The sequence below is a fragment of the Rutidosis leptorrhynchoides genome, chromosome 10, assembly GCF_046630445.1.
Source record: "Rutidosis leptorrhynchoides isolate AG116_Rl617_1_P2 chromosome 10, CSIRO_AGI_Rlap_v1, whole genome shotgun sequence".
Classification (NCBI taxonomy): domain Eukaryota; kingdom Viridiplantae; phylum Streptophyta; class Magnoliopsida; order Asterales; family Asteraceae; genus Rutidosis; species Rutidosis leptorrhynchoides.
Window position 1 is genome coordinate 238,544,454 of NC_092342.1, and position 27,117 is coordinate 238,571,570.

A 27,117-nucleotide genomic window follows, 5' to 3' on the forward strand; every position below is an offset into this window, starting at 1 on the left:
ACGATGCCCCTTGTAGCTGATCAAACAGATCATCAATTCTCGGCAACGGGTACTTGTTCTTCACCGTCCTTTTATTTAATTCTCGGTAATCAATGCACATACGGACAGTTCCGTCTTTCTTCTTCACGAACAACACTGCAGCACCCCATGGCGAAGAACTTGGCCGAATAAACCCACAATCTAGCAACTCCTGAATTTGCGACATCATATCACGAATCTCGGACGGTGCTAATCAATACGGAGCTTTAGCAACGGGTGTGGATCCTGGCAACAACTCGATTTTATATTCTACTTCCCTAACTGGCGGTAAACCCGGCAATTCATCTGGGAAGACTTCTGGGAATTCGGACACTATCGGGATATCAGACACGTATTTCTTCTCTTTCTTTGCATTGATCACATATGCTAGAAACGAATCACACCCCTTGGCTAACGATTTCTTAGCTTTCGTCATCAAAATTAATGGACTATCAAACTCGCCCCGTTCACCTCGGGCCACAGCACGTGTCCCATCAGCCAAAGGAAAATGAATTATTTTCTTATCACATTTTATACTTACCTTATGGAGGCCTAACCAATCTATACCTAATACGACATCAAAGCTCAGTATATGTATAATAAGACAAGTCATAGGGAATTCATTCTCATCTATTTCAATGGTTACTCTAGACACAGAGGTTGTGACTGGAACCGTTCTACCATCACCCACTTCTATTCTTAAAGGTTCAGATAATACGTTGATAGGCAATTTCAACTTATCACATAGTGTAACAAACACAAAAGAGCAATTTGCTCCACAATCAAATAACGCACGAGCCGGCGAAGAATTTATCAGAAACATACCAGTAATCGCATCGTCGGTTTTAGTAGCAGTATCAACCGACATTTTAAATGCTCTTGATTCAGGTGGTGGAGGATTCTTTCGCTTCTGTCCCGTTGAAGAAGCAGATGATCCTCCGACTGACATTGTTCTTGCTCTGGCCCCTACCTCAGCACTCGCTCGCCTTGTAGAAGGACAATTAGCTGATCAATGACCCGGTTTTTTGCAATTCCAACAAACATTTTCTCGGAATAAACAAACTTGAACATCATAACCCATCCCTCCACACCTTATACACTTTTTTTCGACTCTGTACAGGGACCAGCGTGTGTTGACCTACACACATTGCACCACATTTTCTGACTCAAGTTACTACCACTGCTTTGAGTAACCCTACATATTTGTTGGTCACCATGAGATCTTCTAGATTTACTACTCATTTGGCTCGTCTGGCTTGTCGCTTGTTTTGGTTGCGACATTTGCTCTCTCTATTTACTCTTGGTGGCTTTGACGTCTCCTTCTACCATTCTTGCCATAGCAAACGCTTGAGGCAAGGTTGTTGCTAATCTCACCATTGATCAGTATTCAGGCAGAATCATTTCAACAAACTGATCAATTTTGGATTGTTCGCCAGGAAGCCATTGTTGTACAAAGCGGAGTTTGTTTGTTTACTTTTCGATCACTTCATCAATTGACATCTGCTCAGTCATTTTTAAATTCATAAACTCACGCTTCATTTTGGAGATTTCGTACGGAGTACAGTATTGCTCGCACACCTTTGCTGAAAATTGTTCCCACTTGACTTGACTCAACTGTTCTTTGGACACCTGGGTGGTCAACGAATCCCACCAGCCCATTGCTTTCTTTTTCAGAAGTCGGCTTGCATAATTAACACGTAATTCAGGTTCACATTGACAACCATCCAATGCTCGATCTACTTCACGCAGCCAATCTAAGGTGTCTGTCGGGTTTTTACTTCCGGAATACTCTGGGGGTTTACAATCCATGAATTGTTTGAATGTACATTTCTTTTGGGTTTCAGCAACTGGTTGTGGTATCATTTGTAATGGGTAAGTGTACATAAACTGGTTAGGATATTGGTTTGCAGTTTGGGGGGGGTATCTGGTTAGGCTGTGGTGTTTGGAATTGAGGAGGTAACGGAAACTGGTACTGTTACTGTTGCTGAGATGAATTTCCAGTGGATGTAGGCCTACGTTGGGGGAATGGGAAACCAGGAGGTGACGGTTCCACATTTGTTCTTAAGTCACGTGTAGGAAGAGTATTTTCTAGTTCTGTAATCTTTTCTCGAGCTTCCTGTAGCTCACTTTCTAACCTCTGGATGTAATCTCCTTGATCTTCATCTGAAATTTCACCCTATGTCAGAGATCTAAAGATACCAGGGGTCGGGGGAGTATGAACATTATGTTGTCCGTCAATCATCATTAACCTGTACTGCACATCATCTCACCAAAGCTTAGTGGATAACTTGTTAGTACCTAAGACTAACATACAACTTCCACATTCACTTAACTCTACCCCACGGATATGTTTGACAGAACATAAGCAAGATTTGGGAACATGACATCCATGTGTACACGTTTCAAAACCTACGCTCTATACCAACTTGTAACACCGTACACATTTTTTTTTAAATCACAGCGGAAACATAATATATTGATATTTACAAACCATACGTAGTAATTAACTAAACCATAGTTATTACAGTTATCCAGGTGTTACGTTAACCAAAAACTTTTACACACATATAGGTATCAAGATATAAACATCAGAGTGTAGCCTATTAAACATATCTAAAAGCAACCACTCCCAAAACTATAGCATGCAAAGCTTAACCTGCAAGGGAGGAACTGTGTGGGGGGGGGGGGGGGTTTAGCATAAAGCTAAGTGAATGGAATAATCCTAACAGTCATACGTATCTAGCATCAAGCTAAGCACAATGACATAGCATCAACAAGGTAAACCAGAATGGTAACACTAGGCTCGGTGGCTTGTACGGGCCATTAACTACTAGTTGATCGAGCTAGAGTTTACCGAAAGTTCCTGTTACTGTCTCCCTCGCATAGTAATCCGGACGCAGGGGATGCGTCATTCAAACTATACTACACGAATAGTAACTCTTGAATCCACCCTGACAGCAAGGTTGACCTTATGCTCAGCTCTATACCCAAAGCTGATTACCGACTAGACATCATAGCCGATAATACCCAAGTGCACATAATCATCACATAAGCATAAACATCATATGCTAACTCATCAAGTATAACATGGCAGGACAACAGTAGCATAACCTGCTACTACATACATATAATAGTTAAGATAGTCCCACTAACCTGATAAACAGCAAGAACTCAGAAGTCTTATATTACTGAGCCTTCTCTGTTCCCTTATTACCTGAGAATATCATATCTCAAGTTAGCACATATCTAATCAATAATATCATCAATTCATACTCTAAACAATATCATATAGCATAATATATCCATATATGACAAGTTTACATGGTGCCCCATCCAATTGCAACTATCACACGCGTGCAGAACGAGGCATACACGATATCCCATCATTTTGACCTAAAACAAACTTTGATTCAGTGTTTCAAAACTTCACCATTAGAAATTAAATCTCATTACGTTTCCAACGGTAGTTTATTCATCAAAAACGGAGTTACGATTTGAAAGTTACGGCCAAACCAAGTTTTCCAAAAAGCTGCCAGACTACAACCGCGCGGGAGCACCTGCAACCGCCCGGTTGCACCTGCAATCGCCCGGTTGCATCAGAAATGATCCAGATACACCCCGTAACTATACGGATGCATCCCGCAACCGTACGGGAGCTGTTCATCAGTACCAGGTCGCTGTTTTCATCATTTTTAACCCCAAATCTCGTTTTTACACTATTTTGATACTACAAATCACTTAGGAAAAATATATAACTCATATACAAACATTTTCTAACGTAAATTTGACATAAACAACACATTCAAATCACTTTTTGAATCAAAACCCACTTTGACATAAAAACTAAGAAAATCACTAATTTTAATTCGAATTAGAACATGAAATCGCTTGTTAAATACCTTATGATGTTACCGAAATCACAAGGAATGATTTCCAGTTTAAAAACGAGATCAAGAACAAGATTGGGGATTAGGGTTTGTGAGAATTTGAGAGTAATAGTTCGGTGTTTGATATTTCCAAAATAGGAAATAAGAGGAAGCAGGGTTATTTAACTCAACAAGGCTTTCTTCATAGTGAAGAATCCTACTCCGTGATACATACGGGTATTTACCAGTTATCTGAGATACGAAACACCACATTAAGTGGTCCAAATGAGGTTCAAATTAAATAAACAAACCTGTTCTGTGACCCTTGTCACAAACTGGTCTCAACTATATAATTAAATAATTATAAACATATAATTATTAAAATAACATATAATAACACCCAAGGGCATTTAGGACAATTACCACTAGGCCCAATGTGAGGTTGTTACACACTTGCTCACGGAACACCTACGAGGGAAGCTTGGTTATGGCATAGAATATTAGGTCACTCATCAGCCGGATATTTACATGCTTTATTTCCAAGTTTGTTTCCGTCAAATGTTGTTTTAAATTGTAAAACTTGTATTTTGGCTAAAAGCCACCGTAGCACTTTTAAACCTAGTGATACTAGGAAAGATGTACCTTTTACTCTAATTCATTCTGATGTGTGGGGACCAGCTCCAGTCATTGGGGGAAGAATTAGCGATATTTTATCCTATTTATTGATGACCATACAAGAATGATATGGATTTATTTCTTAACACATAAATCAGAAGTCTTTGAAAAATTTTCTCACTTTTATAAAATGGGAAAAACTCAATTTAATAAAAATATACAAGTTTTACGATCTGATAACGGAGGTGAATTTGCCAATACTTCCATGAAATCTTTTTGTGAACAAAATGGGATTATTAACCAAACATCATGTGCTCATACTCCTGAACAAATGGAGTAGCTGAACGAAAAAACAGACTTCTCTTAGAAATGACACGAGCCTTATTAATTGAATCTAAAGTTCCAAAAAGTTTTTGGCCCGAAGCTCTTGCTTCCGCTACTTACCTGATTAACCGACTACCTACTAAGGTTTTGGGCACAAAAACCCTAGAGATACTTTATCTCAATTTCACACTATTCCAACCTCACTAAATATTGAACCACGAATATTTGGATGCTCTGTATTTGTTCACATCCCAAAAGCTGAACGCACCAAACTTGATCCGTGTGCCGAAATGTGTTATGGTGGGTTATGGTATAAATCAAAAAGGGTATCAATGTTATAGTCCTAGAAAGTGCCATATCTTCACCACAATGAATTGCGACTTTATAGAAACTGAATACTTTTATAATACCCAACTTACGAGTGAGGGAGAGAGAGAGAGGATAATGACACTCATAGTTGGATAAACTGGATACCTAAATCTGACAATATCCAAATATCAACACCAAATCCCAATCCAGTACCAAACCCTGATCCTGAATCGCCAAACCATGATCCCGAATCACCAAATCTGATTCCTAAATCACCTACCATTGATCAAAATGAAAGTTGCTCTGGTGATGAACAAGGAGAACAAAGTAGTTCAACTTCTGCTGAAAATACAGAAAGATATGTTTTACCACAAAGAACCACCAGAGGAGTACCACCCAAGAGATATTCTCTAGAAAAAGAAGCTCAAAGATCAAGGTATCCTATAGCTAATATTACACAAGGAAACCTATCCAGTGAAGCACAAATATTCAACTCTGCTTTATACTCTGAAGAAATTCCAGCAAATGTTGACCAAGCCATGAAATCTGAGAAATGGAAGAAGGCCGTGCAAGAAAAAATGGAAGCACTCAAGAAAAGTGACACTTGGGAAAAATGTGTCATCCCTCAAGGAAAAAAACCAGTAGGGAATCGATGGGTGTTTACAATAAAATACAAACCAGATGGTACCATTGAAAGATACAAAGCCCGACTTGTTGCCAAGGGATATACTCAAACATATGGGATCAATTATTCCGAGACCTTCTCACCAGTCGCAAAGATTGATACCATCAGGGTCCTTTTCTCAGTTGCTGCAAATGAAGATTTGCCACTTCACCAATTTGATGTGAAAAATGCCTTTCTACATGGTGAACTAAAAGAAGAAGTCTATATGGAAGCTCCTCCAGGGTTATCCGAAAACTTCAAAAATGGGAAATCTTGTCAACTTAAGAAATCTTTATATGGGTTAAAACAATCCCCACGGGCTTGGTTTGGGAGATTCACACTATTTATGAAAAAATATGATTTTAAACAAAGCAACTCGGATCAAACACTCTTTTTTAAACGAAAGGAAAACTTAATTACATGCTTAATCATTTATGTTGATGATATGATAATAACAGGAAATGATAAAAAGGAGATTTCTAACTTAAAGTCAAACTTGTTCAAAGAATTTGAAATGAAAGATTTAGGCAACCTCAAATATTTCTTGGGGATTGAAGTATTAAGATCCCAACAGGGAATATTTATCTGTCAAAAGAAATACATTCTTGATTTTCTTGCAGAAACAGGTATGATTGATTGCAAACCTACGGATACCCCCATGATTCAGAATCAAAATGTAGTGACCCGAACTTTTCCATGTTTATATATATTAATTGAGATTGATATTTACATGACTAAATGTTTCCAACATGTTAAGCAATCAAACTTGTTAAGACTTGATTAAATGAAATAAGTTTCATATAGACAATTGATCACCCAAGTTGACCGGCGATTCACGAACGTTACAAATTTGTAAAAATTACATTTTGTGGTATATATAGACATATATATATATGGTTGACATGAGATTATGATGAGTAAGTATCTCACTAAGTATATTAACAATGTGTGATATACATAAGAAATGAGATTACTAAGTTAAGAAACTCGAAATGATATATATAACGATTATCGTTATGATAACGTCTACTAAATACATATGTATCATATTAAGATATTGATACACTTTATATAACATGATAAAATGATATTTAAATATATCATTAAGTGTGTTAACAATGAACTACATATATAAAAACAAGACTACTAACTTAATGATTTCGAAACGAGACATATATGTAACGATTATCGTTGTAACGACATTTAAATGTATATATATCATATTAAGATATATTAATATATCATAATATCATGATAATATAATAATTTAACATCTCATTAGATATAATAAACATTGGGTTAACAACATTTAACAAGATCGTTAACTTAAAGGTTTCAAATCAACATTTACATGTAACGACTAACGATGACTTAACGACTCAGTTAAAATGTATATACATGTAGTGTTTTATGTATTCATACACTTTTGAAAGACTTCAATACACTTATCAAAATACTTCTACTTAACAAAAATGCTTACAATTACATCCTCGTTCAGTTTCATCAACAATTCTACTCGTATGCACCTGTATTCGTACTCGTACAATACACAGCTTTTAGATGTATGTACTATTGGTATATATACTCCAATAATCAGATCTTAGCAGCCCATGTGAGTCACCTAACACATGTGGGAACCATCATTTGGCAACTAGCATGAAATATCTCATAAAATTACAAAAATATGAGTAATCATTCATGACTTATTTACATGAAAACAAAATTACACATCCTTTATATCTAATCCATATACCAACGACCAAAAACACCTACAAACACTTTCATTCTTCAATTTTCTTCATCTAAGTGATCTCTCTCAAGTTCTATCTTCAAGTTCTAAGTGTTCTTCATAAATTCTATAAGTTCTAGTTTCATAAAATCAAGAATACTTCCAAGTTTGCTAGCTTACTTCCAATCTTGTAAAGTGATCATCCAACTTCAAGAAATCTTTATTATTTACAGTAATATATCTTTCTAATACAAGGTAATACTCATATTCAAACTTTGATTCAATTTCTATAACTATAACAATCTTATTTCGAGTGGAAATCTTACTTGAACTTGTTTTCGTGTCATGATTCTGCTTCAAGAACTTTCAAGCCATCCAAGGATCCTTTGAAGCTAGATCCATTTTTCTCATTTCCAGTAGTTTTATCCAGAAAACTTGAGGTAGTAATGATGTTCATAACATCATTCGATTCATACATATAAAGCTATCTTATTCGAAGGTTTAAACTTGAAATCACTAGAACATAGTTTAGTTAATTCTAAACTTGTTCGCAAACAAAAGTTAATCCTTCTAACTTGACTTTTAAAATCAACTAAACACATGTTCTATATCTATATGATATGCTAACTTAATGATTTAAAACCGGAAAACACGAAAAACACCGTAAAACCGGATATACGCCGTTGTAGTAACACCGCGGGCTGTTTTGGGTTAGTTAATTAAAAACTATGATAAATTTTGATTTAAAAGTTGTTCTTCTGGGAAAATGATTTTTCTTATGAACATGAAACTATATCCAAAAATCATGGTTAAACTCAAAGTGGAAGTATGTTTTCCAAAATGGTCATCTAGACGTTGTTCTTTCGACTGAAATGACTACCTTTACAAAAACGACTTGTAACCTGTAATTCTGACTATAAACTTATACTTTTTCTGTATAGATTCATAAACTTAAGTTCAATATGAAACCATAGCAATTGGATTCACTCAAAACGGATTTAAAACGAAGAAGTTATGGGTAAAACAAGATTGGATATTTTTGATCTTTTTAGCTACGGGAAATGTTTAACAAATCTATACAAATCATATCCTAGCTAACTTATATTGTATTATACATGTATTCTAATATATTATGTAATCTTGGGATACCATAGACACGTATGCAAATATTTTGACATATCATATCGACCCATGTATATATATTATTTGGAACAACCATAGACACTCTATATGCAGTAATGTTGGAGTTAGCTATACAGGGTTGAGGTTGATTCCAAAAATATATATACTTTGAGTTGTGATCTAGCCTGAGACATGTATACACTGGGTCGTGGATTGATTCAAGATAATATATCGATTTATTTTCTGTACATCTAATTATGGACAACTAGTTGTAGGTTACTAACAAGGACAGCTGACTTAATAAACTTAAAACAGTAAAACGTATTAAAAATGTTGTAAATATATTTTGAACATACTTTTATATATATGTACATATTTGTTATAGGTTCGTGAATCGACCAGTGGCCAAGTCTTACTTCCCGACGAAGTAAATATCTGTGAAAGTGAGTTATAGTCCCACTTTTAAAATCTAATATTTTTGGGATGAGAATACATGCAGGTTTTATAAATGATTTACAAAATAGACACAAGTACGTGAAACTACATTCTATGGTTGAATTATCGAAATCGAATATGCCCCTTTTTATTAAGTCTGGTAATCTAGGAATTAGGGAACAGACACCCTAATTGACGCGAATCCTAAAGATAGATCTATTGGGCCTCACAAACCCCATCCAAAGTACCGGATGCTTTAGTACTTCGAAATTTATATCATATCCGAAGGGTGTCCTGGAATGATAGGGATATTCTTATATATGCATCTTGTTAATGTCGGTTACCAGGTGTTCACCATATGAATGATTTTTATCTCTATGTATGGGATGTATATTGAAATATGAAATCTTGTGGTCTATTGTTACGATTTGATATATATAGGTTAAACCTATAACTCACCAACATTTTTGTTGATGTTTAAAGCATGTTTATTCTCATGTGAATACTAAGAGCTTCCGATGTTGCATACTAAAATAAGGATAAGATTTGGAGTTCATGTTTGTAAGATATTGTGTAAAAACTGCATTCAAGAAACATATCTCGATATAATATATTTCTATTGTAAACCATTATGTAATGGTCGTGTGTAAACAGTATATTTTAGATTATCATTATTTGATAATCTACGTAATGCTTTTGAAACCTTTATTGATAAAATAAAAGTTATGGTTGTTTTAAAAATGAATGCAGTCTTTGAAAAACGTCTCATATAGAGGTCAAAATCTCGCAACAAAATCAATTAATATGGAACGTTTATAATCAATATGAACGGGACATTTCACAAAAGCTGTATATAGAAGATGAAGCAGATCTTGCTGATAAAGGGCAATATCAAAGGATGGTGGAAAAACTCATCTACCTCGCACATACTCGACCAGATATAGCACATGCAGTAGGAGTTGTGAGTCAGTTCATGCATCAACCTCAGGTTCATCATATGGAAGCGTTAATAAGAATCATCATATACTTAAAGAAAATAGCCGATCATGGAGTTTTTTTTAAAGGAAATGGGCATCTAAAGACTCAGATATACACCGATGCTAGTTGGGCTGGAGAAAAAAGGAGATAGAAAATCTACATCCGGTTTCTTCACACTCGTTGGAGGTAATCTAGTGGCATGAAAAAGTAAGAAACAAAAAGTTGTGTCACTTTCAAGTGCCGAGTCAGAATTTAGAGGTATAGCAAAAGGAGTAGTCGAAGCCCTATGGGTAAAAAACTGTTGACAGAGATTGGTTTCCCACCAAAAGAAGCAATTTGAATCTTGTGCGATAATGAAGCAGCAATCGCCATCTCAGAAAATCCTGTTCAACATGACCGTACCAAACATGTTGAAGTCGATTGAAATTTTATTATAGAAAAGCAAGACGAAAAAATCATTTCACTTCCATCAATCATATCAGAAGATCAGTTAGCCGACATACTTACTAAATCCGTCAACGGCAGACTCTTCAGTGAAGTTCTCCACAAGTTGAACATTGGAAATCCTACTATTCAACTTGAGGGGGGTGTTAGAATACCAGAACAAAAAACAAAGAAGTCGAATTACCTATTTTGGTAATTTGACTTTTAGGGATCAGAAAGCTATGCTCATCATTTCCCGTTATGGAGGCTTGTCACATGGTCAGCTAGATTCCAACAAAACGGGTCAACTAACAGCAAAGTCAGAATAGTTTCCTCAGTTGTATTTGGGGGTTCCAAAAGTAAATTAGATCCTTCCCAAATGTAGAATTAGCTGTTACTTTATTTGTGTATAAAACACCATAGCTTGTAAACATGTAATCCAATTCAATTTGTATCAAAACCATATTGTTCAATACAAAGATCAGATTATCTTTTCAATATTATCAAATTGTCTTTTAAATAGAATGACCACCCAAACTAACATCAGTTATTTCGAGTTTGGGAACGGTCAACTTGGTCAACGTATCATCATCATCCTCTCTTTTACGTTTCCTTGTATCATCATCAGGTCCATCTACAACGTTAACATCAAGTGAATTTGCGGTTTTCAAACTGACACTGCTAACAGCACTTGTTTCTGGGGCCCGCCTTCCTTCAAGACTAATTCTAGTGGGCCGTGAAGGTCGAATACCACCGGGAAAAACAAAATAGGGGATGTCTCTACGTTTTATGTGGGTTATATTTACGTCCATTCCAGGCTTCCAAGACAAAAGTGATCCAACATTAGCTTTAAACTCATCAACAGTTAAAGGTATCTCTCTCGATCAAGATACATAGCCGCAAATGTTGTTAGAAACGGAAGATAAAGATCTAAAATGCAACTAAAATTATAACATAAAGGTGGATACTTAAGGCTGCTTGATATATGTTTGATGTAAGTTGTGCTTTACATCTGCATAATATTAAGTGACATAATATTAGGGGCATTGATTTCGATAAATATCCTGAAAATTATCTTCATTTTCATCTTCAACATCCCTCTAAAGTCAATTTTGTTTTGCATGAATTGGTATAGAAAAACTCATCTAACACATGCTCAGCTTCCAAGCTAACATTAAATAAATCCAAATAAAGTTCTTCAACATTAAAAGTAATAACATAATGGATCCAATCCCTGAATCGTGATTTAAACTGAATATCATAATCACGGCAGCAATGTAGTTAGAATTTATAGAGCTTCATATGGCGACACTGAGCTAGGGTTTGGTCAATATCATAAAAAAGCATATTTGAGTTTGTGATTATCAGTTACATTTCACAAAAAACTATCAAATCGGAATTTGTACATGACATTGTGGGCCCTGTTTAATTGCCTATGTTGCACACCCTCAAAGAGGACCCCGAGTGGCAACCAACCTGTTAGTTTCAATACCGTTATGTCACAACAAGCTGGCTACTATATGTTGAAATGAAACATTTTACATGTGATTGTTTGGTAATCCAACTTTGGATCACAATGTCAAGTACTTGTTTCTCTCATTGTGTTTGATTTTGAAGGACCAAATTTGTGAAAGAGTAGGATAAAAAAAGTTCAAAATTCACTACATAATGCAAAGTACAGAGAACTCTGGAAGCAAAACTGAAGGTTATATTTGTAGAGATTGCAGATTAAACTGGGTTGCTTCAAGTTGGAGTACTTGCAAAGCTGAAGATTCGAAGGATTAAGGACCAAAATTGTGAAAAATCGGAACAAAAAGGAAAAAAGTACAAAGAACTATGTAAGCAAAACTTTAGTGAATAAATTGTTGGTTTTATTTTTTGATAGAAAAATTGATATGGTTACTTTGTGAAGGATGTTATCCCACATAGGTGGGAGGAGAAAGTTGGAGGTAGGTGACTTGGTTATAAAAGGAGGGCTAAGTCTTCATTCCAATTTGCACCAATCAATACACTTTAAGTATTTGATTATTTCTTTCTTTCTTACCCTTGTTTGAGAGTTGTATTAGTTAAATATTTTGGAGAGTGTAGTTGGCTTAAGAGAGTCGTCTATATCATTGTAACAATTTGTGATATAGTGTATTTCTCTCTTTGGGGGCCGGTGGTTTTTCTCCTATTTTAGAGTTTCCACGTTAAATCTTGTGTTGTGTATTGTTCTTATTTCTTTACTATTATTGTTGGGCTGAGTGGTGGGAATTAGTGAGACCGTAATTTCCCAACAACTGGTATCAGAGCGTCAGGTTTGACGGGGTTCTCGGTTATAGGATTCGGAGTATGCTCTGTGATTGCCACGGAAGTGGATCGTCCACATCAGAAACGAGTTCTATTGATCGTATAGGGTATCTGTTTAGACAATATTTTTTCTGATTCGGAGTAAGTGGTGTCTAGAATTTGTAGTGGACCGGGTGTTGGATTTTCCAATTTAACGGATCCTGTGCGCCACTCCACTACATCTGTCGGCCAGTTGAAACGTGAGCAAAATTAGAGAAAGTGTTATTTATAGGATGCGGATACGATGTCGAAGTTCAGTCCAATGAGGTTTGATGTAGAGAAATTTGATGGGAGGATCAATTTTGGCTTATGGCAGGTTCAAGTCAAGGATGTGTTGATTCAGTCCGGGTTACACAAGGCATTGAAAGGTAAACACACCTTTGTTCCTGGCAGTGATTCTAGCAGTAAGTTCGATGAAGAAGAATGGGATGATATGGATTTGAGGGCAGCAAGTGCGATTCATTTGTGTCTTGAAAAGAACTTGCTTGCAAATGTGCACGGGTTACCAACGGCAAAGGAGCTTTGGGTTAAACTAGAGCAGTTGTACCAGGGCAAGGGCATCTCAAATCAGTTGTGTCTTAAAGAACAATTTCATACTTTGCGTATGGATGGGGGTTCAAAGATTTCAGATCATCTGAGCATTTTGAATGGTATTGTTTCGGAACTTGAAGCTATTGGAGTAAAAGTGGATGATGAAGATGAAGATAAAGCTTTGAGGTTGATATTATCTTTGTCATCGTCTTATAAACACATGAAACCTATTTTGATGTATGGGAAGAAAACTCTGAAGTTTCAAGACATTACTAGCAAGCTCCTATCCGAGGAGAAAATACTGGAAGGTAACGGGGTCTCGTCATCAGGAGATACGATAGTGTTGTGTTCGGATAGGTAAAAGAGAAACTCTGGGAAGAATCTGGTATGCTGGAGGTGCGGGAAGACTGGGCATGTAAGGGTTAATTGTCCAGGTGGAGCTAATTCGGTAAATGGCTCTAAAGGAGCTAATGATGTCTCCGTTGTTACGGAGAGTGACTAATTCCTCTGAAGTCACACCATCCTCATGGTGTGTTCGCGCCACCGTGGAAAGGGATGTTCGTTAGCGGTTCCACAATTACACATGGATATTGGTTTGGCGTTGATGCAGGTTGTGTGGTGGAAACTGATGAGACTTTCGGGAAAGCCAAATAGGGAAGTTGCACCATAAAGTTTCAGCTAGTTGTTCAACAACATGTGCCAAGGTGAAATGCTTGGAATGTGATATTCTAAGTGCTATACTCTTAATGGTGGAGTATGATAATTCTTGTTAAGAGTTATGATTGTCTGTGATGACAATGATTGTCGGTTTAGACAATATTCGGTAAAGATGCAAGTTTTGTCTCTTGGGAGATAATGTCATCGGCATGAAGATGAGGATCTTGAAGTTGTCGTCGAGGAAGCATCTACATCGGTTATCCTTATAATGTTAAAGTATGGTTATCTTTTTCTATAAAAAAGGTGAAGATTTGTTGGTTTTATTTTTTCATAGAAAAATTTATATGGTTACTTTGTGAAGGATGTTATCCCACATAGGTGGGAGGAGAAAGTTGGAGGTAGGTGACTTGGTTATAAAAGGAGGGCTAAGTCTTCATTCCAATTTACACCAATCAATACACTTTAAGTATTTGATTATTTCTTTCTTTCTTACTCTTGTTTGAGAGTTGTATTAGTTAAATATTTGGAGAGTGTAGTTGGCTTAAGAGAGTCTTCTATATCATTGTAACAATTTGTGATACAGTGTATTTCTCTCTTTGGGGGCCGGTGGTTTTTCTCCTGTTTTGGAGTTTCTACGTTAAATCTTGTGTTGTGTATTGTTCTTATATCTTTACTATTATTGTTGGGCTGAGTGGTGGGAATTAGTGAGACCGTAATTTCCCAACATAAATTGGGTTGCTTCATGTTGGAGGACTTGTAGATTGACTTGTAGATACACAAGAAGTATAAAAAACCCGTAATTCTATAAGGATTGTTAAGGCTATCGGGACTAAATGTCTGATCAAAAATTTGCTAAACAGTATCAACAAATATTTGTGCATATGTTCAGCCAAATATGAGATATATCTGTTATACAATAGAATTCCCCGTGATTATTATTCAATAATTATACGTTATTTATAATACAATGAAACCCTAATGACTTTAAACCCTAACGGACCCAAACCCACATATTGAATTTGGGCCTAACCTATTATCTAACACTCCCCGCAGTCTGAACGGCAAAATCGTGGAAGTTCGGACTGCAGTTACAAAAATAATAAATACTAACAAATAAATAAAAGTAACATTTTTTTTCTTCTTTGTTGCACCGAATAGAATGATATTCGTGGATTTGGTTGCAATTGCTTGACTGCGTATTCCTTTTCCGTAGCGTTTTTTCTTTTCGTTTACGCCGTGACTTGCTTTGCCTAAGGATTGAGCAGAACTTGGGCATAGAACTTTTGTCCACGATAACAGTCATCTTCAACGCTGCAAAAGAAATTTTTTTTTTTTTTTTTTTGTATATATTCCTCTTTCTTTTCGGGTTTGGAACCTAGTCAAGCTAGACGGTTGAGTCCCACGCCGAATATTATTTTATAGCAACTGAGAAAATAATAATAATAAACAAAACATTTAGGTGGCTGTGTGGTCGCACCCTACAGCATGCAATTTGACTACGAGATAAAATATGGGATCGGTGGAATAAGATGAATTGGTAAAAGTGTAAAAGTAAACAAAAGGATAATAAAATAATTGTTGGATTGAGAAGGCTAAGACATATTGCGGCTGAACAAACCATTTTTTTTTTTTTTTGGTTGACGAGAAAATAAGGGATACATAGATTTCAGCCGTAGCTCTTGAGCCGTACGGTGGTCTTAGATAGGGTTTAGGTGGGTTGTTTTGACGGGGTAGGTCAGGATCAGACCCGCTCTTGATACCATGTTATACAATAGAATTCCCCGTGATTATTATTCAATAATTGTACGCTATTTATAATACAATGAAACTCTAATGACTTTAAACCCTAACGGACCCAAACCCACATATTGGATTTGGGCCTAACCTATTATCTAACGGGTTTGGGTCCGTTAGGGTTTAAATTCATTAGGGTTTCATTGTATTATAAATAGCGTACAATTATTGAATAATAATCACGTGGAATTCTATTGTATAACAATATCATCATTAATTAAGGACACAAAATGCACATATTATGTAATTATCATCTTTCAGGAAACGAAAAAAAATAATATGTAATAAAGTGCACTTTCATCTTCAATTCATATTCATATGTTCCTTGCTGCGTGCACCATAACTCAGCGTCTGAGTAGATCAACTATTGTTATCTCCAAATCTTTCGATGTGTGAATCACCTTCATCATCATTTACTGTACCAGACTGTTTAAGTAGAAGTAGTGATTCTGTGTAGGAGGTCAAAGAGGCTACTTCATTGACATAAATCCCAAGTTTGTTGAAGTGTTTCGAGTTGCGTTCAAATGCTACAAGCTCTCTATCGTTATTTCTTAATATAAGTTGGTTATCATCCCTGAATCCAAGTAATCGTTGTTTAGATGTAGATGTAAATGTAAACGGTAAGTGTGTTAGTGGTAAGTTTATAGTGAAGAGTTTGATAAAAGATTTTGAAACATGGTCCATCAACCACACCTTACAAACTTCTTGAAAGCCTATCACTCTATGACCCATTCCACGACCCATACTAATACTATGACCCCCTCCACGACCCATACTAATATAATGACCCCTCCCACGACCCATACTAATTCTATGACCCATACGCGAGTCATCTATATTTTCTCGAACCACACCAACGCCAACAGACTCTCTTAGCTTAAATATATCAAAACGATAATTAGTTAACTCATCGGGAAGCTATATTTCCGTGAATTCTTCACTTACCAAATCAAACGATATAATCCAAAATTTACGGTCAAAATTATCCCCGGTAGACCAATAAATAAACCTATTTATAAACAATGAATTTTTTTCAGACAAATTAAATTTGAAAAATTTACTAGGAAGTTTGATTAATGGACTTCTCCACATCCCTGAATTTAATGCAAAAACTTCAACCCGCCAAACTTGACGCAAATATGGACGACGTCGTCCATTATTGTTTGGAACATTAAGCTGAACTATTTTAACAAGTTTAGGGTCAAGTGAGTTAGGACAAACTCCAAAACCAACGGAAACAAACCCCTTCGGGTTATAAAGCACATCAATGGCTACTGATTTTTTTTATTGAAGGATTCCAAATAACATACCGATTAAAAGTATCATCTTCACCTATATGAAGACAGGAAAAACATAGCAAGCCATGCGAGCTATCAACAAACTCTAAATCTTTATCTATATTTTTAAGTAGATTTACGGACAGAGGATAAGTCAGGCAAATCTTGTTTTTGGGGAAAGTATCATCATCAACAACTATCCAACAATGAACATCACCATTGCTTACATCATCATCGCTTACATCATCATCGCCTTGATCATCAACAATGTTAGTTATAAGAAGACGTTCTCGTTTTGCTTGGTGAACAATATAATCAGAATTGAAGTCATGGCTTTGAATCAAAGATTTCCATTCTTTTGAGACTAACCTAAGTCGAATTAATTATTTAACAGGAAGCCTGCATAAGATCTCGATTTGAATAACCGAAGGTATGCGATCTGCCATTGATTTTTTTTTTTTTGCGTCTGACTGACGGATTGAGATTGAGATTGAGACAGCGAAAACAAGCGTTTAGGGTATTTCTAGTTTTGAGATTCAAATCATCCAGCAATACATATACAGTATTAACGAACAGGGCTTGGAAGTTAGATGGGCCATCTTAAATTTGGGCTTTGAATGTGTATTTTATTTTATTGTATTTTCTTTTAAATTTTTTAACTTTTTAATTTTGATTCTCTAGGTGGTTAGAAATGTTTAGAGAATTTTGACTTCATAAACTCAAAAGAATCAATTTTTTATATTTAAAAGGATAAATGGGAGATAGAGGTATGTAAGTTTAGTAAATTTCTCATTTCCAGTACTCAACTTTGTTTGATTGAATCTATAGTATATATTTCAACACCAATTCTTTTAACAATTTTTGATTAAAATAAATGAAATATTAGCTACCATACTATCGAGAGAATGTATATTTCCAGATGACGGGTCATTTGACCCGATGGCTCAAGTCAAGCCTTTTAACAACTCCACTGATGTTCCTTACGAGGCTTGATTTAGATTATCTCTTAATATGGCCGAAACTGATAATATTTCATGTGATTACTATTTGATTATCGGTTGCTAAACGTCAACACTAAGCGCTTATTCCTTAAGACCATGAAACTTAAGAGGAGACATGATATCATATGTGACGCACTCATTACCCTTATCGTGATAACCAACTTATGATTATGTCTTCAGTTTAATGTAGGTTGCCACCATTGTGACAACCCTTCGAGTATTACAAAATTACATGTACTTGAAGTAGTTAGATTGTGCTATTAACAATTAAGTTCAACCTCAACTACCATTATATAACCTAACTTTGCTCTACCAAATTTATAAACGGATAATTTCTAAGGTTAAGGTTACTTGTACTTTTATTTATATATACGCGGTAAAATTGAATTATTCTGGGATCATTTTTAACTTTTTTTACGTACTGACAACCCAAGATATGTTACTAGCATGGTTTAAACGTGATATTTTGTGGTGATATCGTGATTTCAGTCAGTAGGTTTCCTACGGATGCTTCTAACTTTGCTACAGTACTTGCTAGTTTTCGATACCACTGTCCTTCAAATTTGTATATTATATATTATTGAAGTTGATGTTTATACACTTGAAAAGGTTATCTCATGCTCTTCAAATTTATACTCTTGATACGGCACTTGCTGCTAGTATGTTTGCATATTTGACTTGACTATTTGAGTGACTGTTGGTAACTGGAGTACTAATTTTATATGGATCATTTTACATTTATCTGTCCAAATTTAATATTAGCTCGTTTTCCAACAACTTAAGATAATGTAAATAGATGTTTAATTTTTTTTTTTTTTTTTTTTTTTTTTTTTTTTGAGCGGCAAACTTGCATCAGTGTATCATTTATTTCAACGACACTAATCATTTGCACACACACGCACGTTCGGGAGGAAACCCGAATCGCATTACATGAACCCGATCCTTTAACCATCCTGAGGAGTAGGCGGACCGAGTTTAGTTCCTGAATAGATTCGGGAGAAAAACCCCCTGGGGTCAATTTGGATATCCATATTTCAGGCAGATTAATTAATATGATGGGCAAAACGAAGCTCGAACCCATGACCTAATCATATCCTAGTCATTCTATTACTGCTCTACAGATAGATCATATATCATAAAAATTTACTCTATAATTGTTTAATCGAGATTAATGCATAGTTTTGAATGATTAAAGCTATAGATAGATGCCTAAAACAATATCAAAAATATTCGGTCTTTTAACAGACAAATGTTTTATAAAGATCATGATTTGATCTTTGAAAGAAACTTGAGCCTTGAAATTGAAGTCACAGACATACATTCAACATTTGGAACTTTGGAAGTAAGATATTATTTAGATGTTATCAAGTAGGTATGATAAATAGAAGTTTAGCCGAATAACAGAATTCAACAGCAACTGTTTTCTCATAGAACATACAAATACAAGTATCACCCCGAATATTTGGACGCTCTACACAAGTCACACAGCTTGAATATACTCGAGGACGACCCTGGTCACGGAACTTTTCTAAGAGCTATTACCAGTAGCCTTAGCCAATGAGGTGAAGCTGAACCTGTAAGCAAGAAAGCAAGTTACAGATTTCAAAGTTTCAAAGACACAGTTGTTAACATAAAGCTACAACGGGTGGTAACTTCAATCATTTATCCCTAAAAGGATTGACCTATGTTATGTTTTATCCCTAACGGATTACAAGGGTTATGTTAAAATTTCTTCGATATTAAAAAAACAAAAAAAAAAAACGTCATATGATTTGTTTCTAGAACCAAGTAGATCTGCTGTGAAGTTTGTTAGTTGATACAAATATCTGATTTTATATGCTTGTTCTTGCTTCAACTACGTTAAAGTTTGCAAGTATACCATTCTCTTTTCGCTAACAAAAAATTTCACTTTTACACTACAAACACCTCAGCAGAGAAGTGGATTACTGTCTTAATAATATAACTTTTGCATAATCTGAGAAAATAAACGAACAGGGAGACGGACCGTTTGGAACCACAGTAAAATGTTAACTGTTACCACTACCTAAAAGCTCGCCCGCCCATTATGCCACCTTTAGTTATACGAAGCATTACATAAGAATACATAATTTACTCCCTATTATAGGTTATCCAAAAGAAGAAAAAAAATGGTCATATTTACTTAATACATTTTCTATCCAAATTATAGATCTGCCATCAATGTCCATTACAAAAAACTAATGCAACTTTAGGTCCAGAAGTTCCTTAGTTTTTACGATTAAAGGGGGCATGCCTTTGTTATTTGTATAGGCTATTTATATTAGGCTTTCATGTCAAGACAATCATTCTATTCTCATTCTCAAGAGAGAAGGGTGTATGTATATAAACTAGTGAGGGTAAGTTAATCAGAAAAAAAATAAAAACAGAAAGAAAACATCAAACAGTTAACTTCAAAACGAAAACATATAATTACCTGATTATTGGCTTTTTTTGCGGCCCAGTTGTAGGATGAATCACCCTTGGCAAGGGCAGGTCAAGTTCAGGGGCCTGCAAAGTAGAAAAAATAAAAAAAGAAAAAAAAAAGAAAGTGACATGAACATGTCAACTAATTTACCTTTTATATAAATAATCATATGGACGACCTAATCTAGAATGCAACACATATTTCAGGGAAAATTGCAGTATATACACCTTTATTACTTCTTCAGGATATGTTACATCGTTACGTATATTATGAACTACTATAATGAACTTACATACTAAGTTGTCGTTAATCTTATATGGGGAGTCTAATATGATGCCAAAATCAAAATCTCCTAGGAACAAAATCGAAAGTGACTTTTAACAGTATATAGAACTTGTTATCAAGTAAAGTTACAAATTTACTAAAATCGGACATAATTATAAGAGACAAACAACAAAGTAGAGCCATGCATTATTAGGCTCTTAACAAATGCAAACAACATTGCCAAATACTTCTGTACGTGTAACGTTTGTACTTCTATAACTTCCATATATATATAAAGTTCCTATTTTTTGACTTCACTCAATTTTATCCTTTTCTTCATATTAAATCAACTATTTTAGGAGTTTCCTAAGCATGCTGTTTTAGATTATATACCCTAGATTTGGTTTTTATTCTTTTAACAAACACGTACAAACACTTGAAGTAGTTCACGTGTAAATGGAAGATATTATCCAAAAAAACAAACCTCAAGCTCCTCTAAGCTCCCAGTCAACTGATAACTGGAAGACGTGTCCGATGCATTTTTAATCGTTGCAGAAGTAACTACTTCTTTATTCGTTGAAGATTCCAAATTAACCCCTTTTGTAGTCTCTTGAATATTACTATTATCGGGTTCTTCTAGCTCCTCAAGTTCTTGAGGGGCCCTCTGATCAGATTCACATGGACCAGCCATTAACTTTTCAAATGCAATCTTCTCTGCATTTCCCGAGGTTATTACACCATTGATTTCATCATTGTTTTGGTACATAATCTCATTTTTAACGACAGATGTACCTATCTGGTCAATTACATTCACAACTTTCACATCACCTAGTAAAGGAGTAATACTAGAAGGACCACCCGAACTAACATCAGGTTTTACAATTTTGGGAGCGGTCAATTTGGTCAACGTATCATCATCCTCTCGTTTACGTTTGCTAGTATCATCATCAGGTCCATCTACAACATTAACATCAAGTGAATTTGCGGTTTCCAAACTGACACTGCTAACAGCACTTGTTTCTGGAACTCGCCTTCCCTCGACACTTAATCTGGTAGGCCGTGAAGGTCGAATACCACCAGGAAAAACAAAAGAGGGGATGTCTCTACGTTTTATATGGGTTATATTTATGTCCATTCCAGGCTTCCAAGACAAATATGATCCAACATTAGCTTTAAACTCACCAACAGTTAAACGTATATCAAACTTCTTGCCATCATTCACAGGTACACCTTCTTTTCGTTGAAGACCTAGGAAATAACTGCAGTGAAATGGATTTGACCCGTCTGAAAAGTCACCTGGATGTGGGTGGCATTGCAGCATTTTGAAGGTATCTCTCTCGATCTAGATACATAGGCACAAATGTTGTTAAAAATAAAAATAAAAATAAAGGTCCAAAATGCAATTAAAAATATGATGTAAAGGTGAAGACTTAAGGCTGTATGATGATTTAAGTTGTGTTTACTCTCTAATGGATCAAATTAAAAGCCTAGCAAAAAAAGGAACACCTCAAACCCGTCAGACAGTTCAAATGGCTCAAAGTCACCTAAAGTGCAATTACCATGCACGAAAATTCCATAAATCCTCATAGCTATATCATTAGACTATCATAAAGTTTACAAATTTTGCATTCAGAGTGTACTTTTATATTTACAATTTTTAGACAAAAAATGTTTCTAGTTGATTCAAACCACCTTTTGACCATTTATGTACCAAATACCAATAGATAAATCAATTTGAGCTAAACCTGATAATTTAATCACTTATAATATTATTATGGTGTCACCTTCAGTACAAGGTAACGCAAGCGAGATTCAACCCAGCCTTTCCAGTTCAGCATATCACCATCATTCCCTGCAGCTATATCTATCTGCAGATAATTCTTATATGCTTCAAAGAAACGATAGGGCTCAAAAAGTTCAAGCCAACCACCATTATTTAACACCATAGCCTACATCAAGAGAAGTTAATCATAAGTGACTCTGAATTCATAGCATAGCACACCAACTAATAAACAAAGGCTCTTTTAGGTTCTAAAAAATAATGATATATAATACTCCCCCATCCCAATAATATATAATACTCCCTCGTCCGAAAATAAGTGTTCACCTTACAATTTATATTTGTCCCAAATTAATTGTCCAGTTGCATAATATCTAACTACCAAATATCATTAAACTTCCCAATTTACCCTCATTTATTACACTCAAATCACTAATATTTCTAATAAATTCAGTCCAACTTACCTTAAATATAACTATATAAGTTCAAAACTGACATTATCATATCTATCTACAATCCCAAAAAAAAATCTACAAGACACTCTTTTTGGGACGAACGGAATATATATTACAATAATAAAATATATATATATATATAATAATAATAACAAAGCAAGTTTGGCAAGGAAGCATACCTCACATATATCATGACCTCTCTTAAACTCATCAGTCATTATCCGTAAAGTACTTGATGACACATTGTAGCTAGAGTTCATACTAGGATATGCAGGAGTAATAATTGGCATCAAGTGAAATTTATCCTTGTGGTTTCTTCTAGGATCCCAAATTTGCAATCCAAGTGATCCTTCCTCAATAGCACACAGCATTACTGGATTTGGCCATCTCCATTGAGTGTAGACCCTAAAGAATCGGGAAACAAGCATATTTGGCAGTGCATTAGGATACAGTTGACAAATGCGTGCAACAAGCAAAGCCCAGTTTATGCCACCTAAAAACCCAGCAACCTGGACACAAAAAGAAGAATTTTATTAGACTACTAAAATTGCTATTTGAAAACATGAAACCCTGATTATTTAAAGATTATGTCCTACATTTGAGTAAACTCCCCGTCGCTTGGCCCAAAACCTCATGCACCTTAATGTTGTACGAAAATTCTACAAAACCAAAAAACCAGTGTGTGAAATAACAAGAAAGTACAGAACTTTTAAACAAAAATTGAGAAACCAGTTTCACCGTTTTGATAAAAACTGAACATAACTATACATAGTCACACGAATTCAAATGCCCAAACCTGGATATTAGGCACTAGGCGCAGGATCTGGTCGGTAACTCTGCACCCATTAAGACTTCTAACTGTCTGCTCATCCGCATTTTGCAGTATTGAGTCTTGAGAAATATCCAAATCCTGTGATGTTAAGCTCATTAGCAACCAACCTTTACAACTTTTATGCTAGATATTACCTCAAATCTTTTAATATTTATCACTTCCTAAGTTCCACACAATTGTTTGCATGGTGCTTGAATCATAATAGAAGTTAATAATAATGACCAACTTACTTCTGGTATAACCCACAGTGAAAGTTTTGCATAAAGAAGATCTATTGAAACCCCATTCAACTTGAATTTCATAACAGGCACATGAGCATCAGGTACAGGATGCATATCTGTTACATCAGGCATCTCTATGAGCATTCTTTTAAGCTCGCCAAAAAAATCTTCCTGTGAAAAATTCATAACCTTTAGTGAATGACTGAACAACTAGGGCGATGAAAGTTACAAGATTAACAAACGAGCAGATCAGATCTTACAAATCTATCTGCATGTCTGGGTCCAACACAAAGTGTATCGATATCTGCACCAGGTCCATGCACCTATTAACAGACATAAACAAAAACTATATAAGAGGAGAAGAAGTAACTTGCACTAATCTGAATGACAACAAGATTATTGTTTTAACTCCAAAATACTTAGGAAACTGTAATGTTTAAGACCTTAATAGAATCAGATAACACAGCATTAATTTACAATCGTAATAGTTACTATTCTGGCACACACTATAAACATAAACATTAATATTAATAAAAACATTAACTTGTAAAAACAAAAAAGTATTACTTTTAAAAGAAAGTGTCAACTGTTGAGTCAATAGGAGAAGCGGTCTGTTTTAGGTTATGATGATCTTTTGTAATAAGGTTTTCATGGTGTATAAATTAACGAAGAACATGTAACAGGCTCTCAACAAGAGTAATGTTTTTCGTCTCTGAAAAAGAAGGCAGAGAGTAATAGAAGTGCATAGTCTATTAAAGGTAAGCACATTCGCTGTGACAGAAAAACAATGCCTGCACTGTTACTGTACAGTTACATCAATGAAAAACATTAAGTAGTTATCATGTTCAAACGAGGATTATAGAAAATGTATACAAGCTTCTAAGTGTAAGTGTTTATGATGTTATGTAATTATGTTTAACATATATTTTGAATAGATGAAGGTGATACCTAGGGAAACATGCAAGCCTAAGGACCTTTGGCCTAGCGGAATGGGGGACCCCTCTAACCTTGAAGTTGTGGGTCGAGTCAAGTGGTGGAAAAAAATGTCTATACTTGTGGAAATATTCGTATAGGGTGTGTAACTTTACCTTTCAGAACAAATATAACATTTTAAAATAAACAGCAGTTTACTTATTGCTTCTGTACACAGAACAGTAAGCTTGTATGACAAAATGTAATTTACTAATCGATGGCGGATAGCGAAAAATTTAGAGGAACAAAATGTAATAGTAACAATTACCATTCTCCCTTTTACATGATGGTATAGGAATATCGGGTATAAACAAATGTTGAAGTCTGCTGATGAAGTCAAATGCAGCAACAATATTACGTAATTTGAAATACAACAACCGAAACCTATGATCTATACTTATCAATTGAGGGTATTTACATAAATGTATCAAACACACGACAATTAACAAGATGCGTTATTAAAACATACGAAAACGTAAACAACGTAAATGAGAATCACTATAATCTTATAAAACACTGAGATGAATCTTCATACCCCAAGACGGTAGGACCCGAAGGTGAAAATTTTGGCATTCGCTTCCTGGACCAACTGATCATTTAACCCCCTCGCCCGGCTAACCTTTTTCACCCAGATTTTCACAATCTGTCAAAATACATCAACATCAGAGCAACAATAAAACAAACATTGAAAAACATCAAAATCAGAAAAATCATATTGGCAAGAATGATTCAACCTGGTCCAGCCGTCCTAAAACTTCTTCCCTACTTATGGCCTCTTCATGACTCTCATATAGTCCAGCATCCGCCAAAAACTAAGCAAAGAAAATACTTAAATAATTTTAGATATCAAACAATATGCTAAAAAATTGCCTAACAATACTTGAATCTGAAAAAAGTGTAGACCTGTTCGAGCTCGTTTGTCTTGATAACATCATACTCACTTGGTCCACCCAAAGAGATGGGCTCTGTGATGCCCAATCTCTGCCCATTATTCTGAGCATTAAAGCCTTGGGTACCCATATCTTGGTAAAATTGGAAGAAAAAAAAATCTTATCAAGGAAAAAAAAAATTTAGTTTTTTATTAACAAAATTGAGTAAAAAACTTGAATTTCACTCCTAGATTTTAACCAGGTACATACAAAAAACACACAAACCAAAAAATCACAAAAAGTCACAATTAATCATCCTCTTTATTGGTACAGTATATCTCAGGCTTTATAATCTAGCCGAATTTTACAATCAGAAACTTATTAAAAAAAATCAACGGCTTATAATCAGACACCACTACTAGCGGAAACCTAGCCAAATAAGGCTTCTTTTATTTCGCTACGCTGATGATATATAATATTGAGAAGCAAACCCTAACTCTATGGTATCAGCAGAAACCCTAGATTACAAGTGATCAACAGCCAACTTCATATCGAGCAATCTGATGTAGCTCTTCCACATAACAATTGAACAGCGATTCAAATCTGAAAATTTTAAAAACCTAAAAATTTCAGAATATAATTATGATTATAATTAATATAATTGTAATTATAATATAATTAGAATATAAGTACGAATATAACAACATAGAAACGATATAATCTGAGGATGAAGTGACCTATAATCTGCGGCGATTAGAGTGTTGAAAACGACGACACCTTCTTGCGAATTAGAATTCCGATTTCGTCTTGCGAGTTAACGTCGGAGAACGGAGGGGAAGGATAAACACCGACTCGCTTTTGTGCTATTCTGTTACGGAGTATGATTTTTTATTATTTTATTATATTTGACCCTGACGGACAGCGCAATAGAACTTCCCCCATTTATTTAACCAGTAAAAGGTCCGCCACTTCGTTGGCCAAAACACGAACCGAAAAAAAAAAAAAAAAAAACTGTTCATCGGCTCATGTTACTGTTCATCGGCTCGGTTACTGTTCATCGATCGGTGGCTCTGGTTACTGTTCATTGATGTTGGCTGATATAGTTATTGTAAATTTCCCATAAAAATTCACTCTCACCCTCTCAAATTAAATGTCTAGAGTGTGTATGGTTCGAGTAGAACGGGAAAAAAATCGAAACCCGAAAGAAACC

The 27,117-nt window shown here is 35.2% G+C and overlaps 2 protein-coding genes across 2 annotated transcripts; both read right to left on the bottom strand.

Annotated features, from left to right (window-relative positions):
• Positions 1-232: 232 nt before the first annotated feature.
• On the bottom strand, positions 233-1,395 carry LOC139870892 (uncharacterized). The gene is made up of 2 exons (XM_071858658.1): positions 1,317-1,395; positions 233-1,023 (listed from the first exon to the last, which is right to left on the bottom strand). Exons 1-2 carry the CDS (start codon positions 1,393-1,395, stop codon positions 233-235), a joined length of 870 nt encoding a protein of 289 aa, XP_071714759.1.
• A 17,940-nt stretch (positions 1,396-19,335) lies between these two features.
• Positions 19,336-26,807, bottom strand: LOC139872271 (nuclear poly(A) polymerase 1-like). Its single transcript, XM_071860109.1, has 13 exons — positions 26,645-26,807; positions 25,942-26,510; positions 25,773-25,850; positions 25,574-25,681; positions 24,327-24,389; positions 24,076-24,237; positions 23,810-23,923; positions 23,610-23,672; positions 23,193-23,522; positions 22,563-22,727; positions 21,263-22,120; positions 20,524-20,597; positions 19,336-19,645 (listed from the first exon to the last, which is right to left on the bottom strand). The coding sequence occupies exons 2-13, from the start codon at positions 26,056-26,058 to the stop codon at positions 19,600-19,602; spliced, it is 2,178 nt and encodes a 725-aa protein (XP_071716210.1). The 5' UTR covers positions 26,059-26,510; positions 26,645-26,807; the 3' UTR covers positions 19,336-19,599.
• Positions 26,808-27,117: the final 310 nt, after the last annotated feature.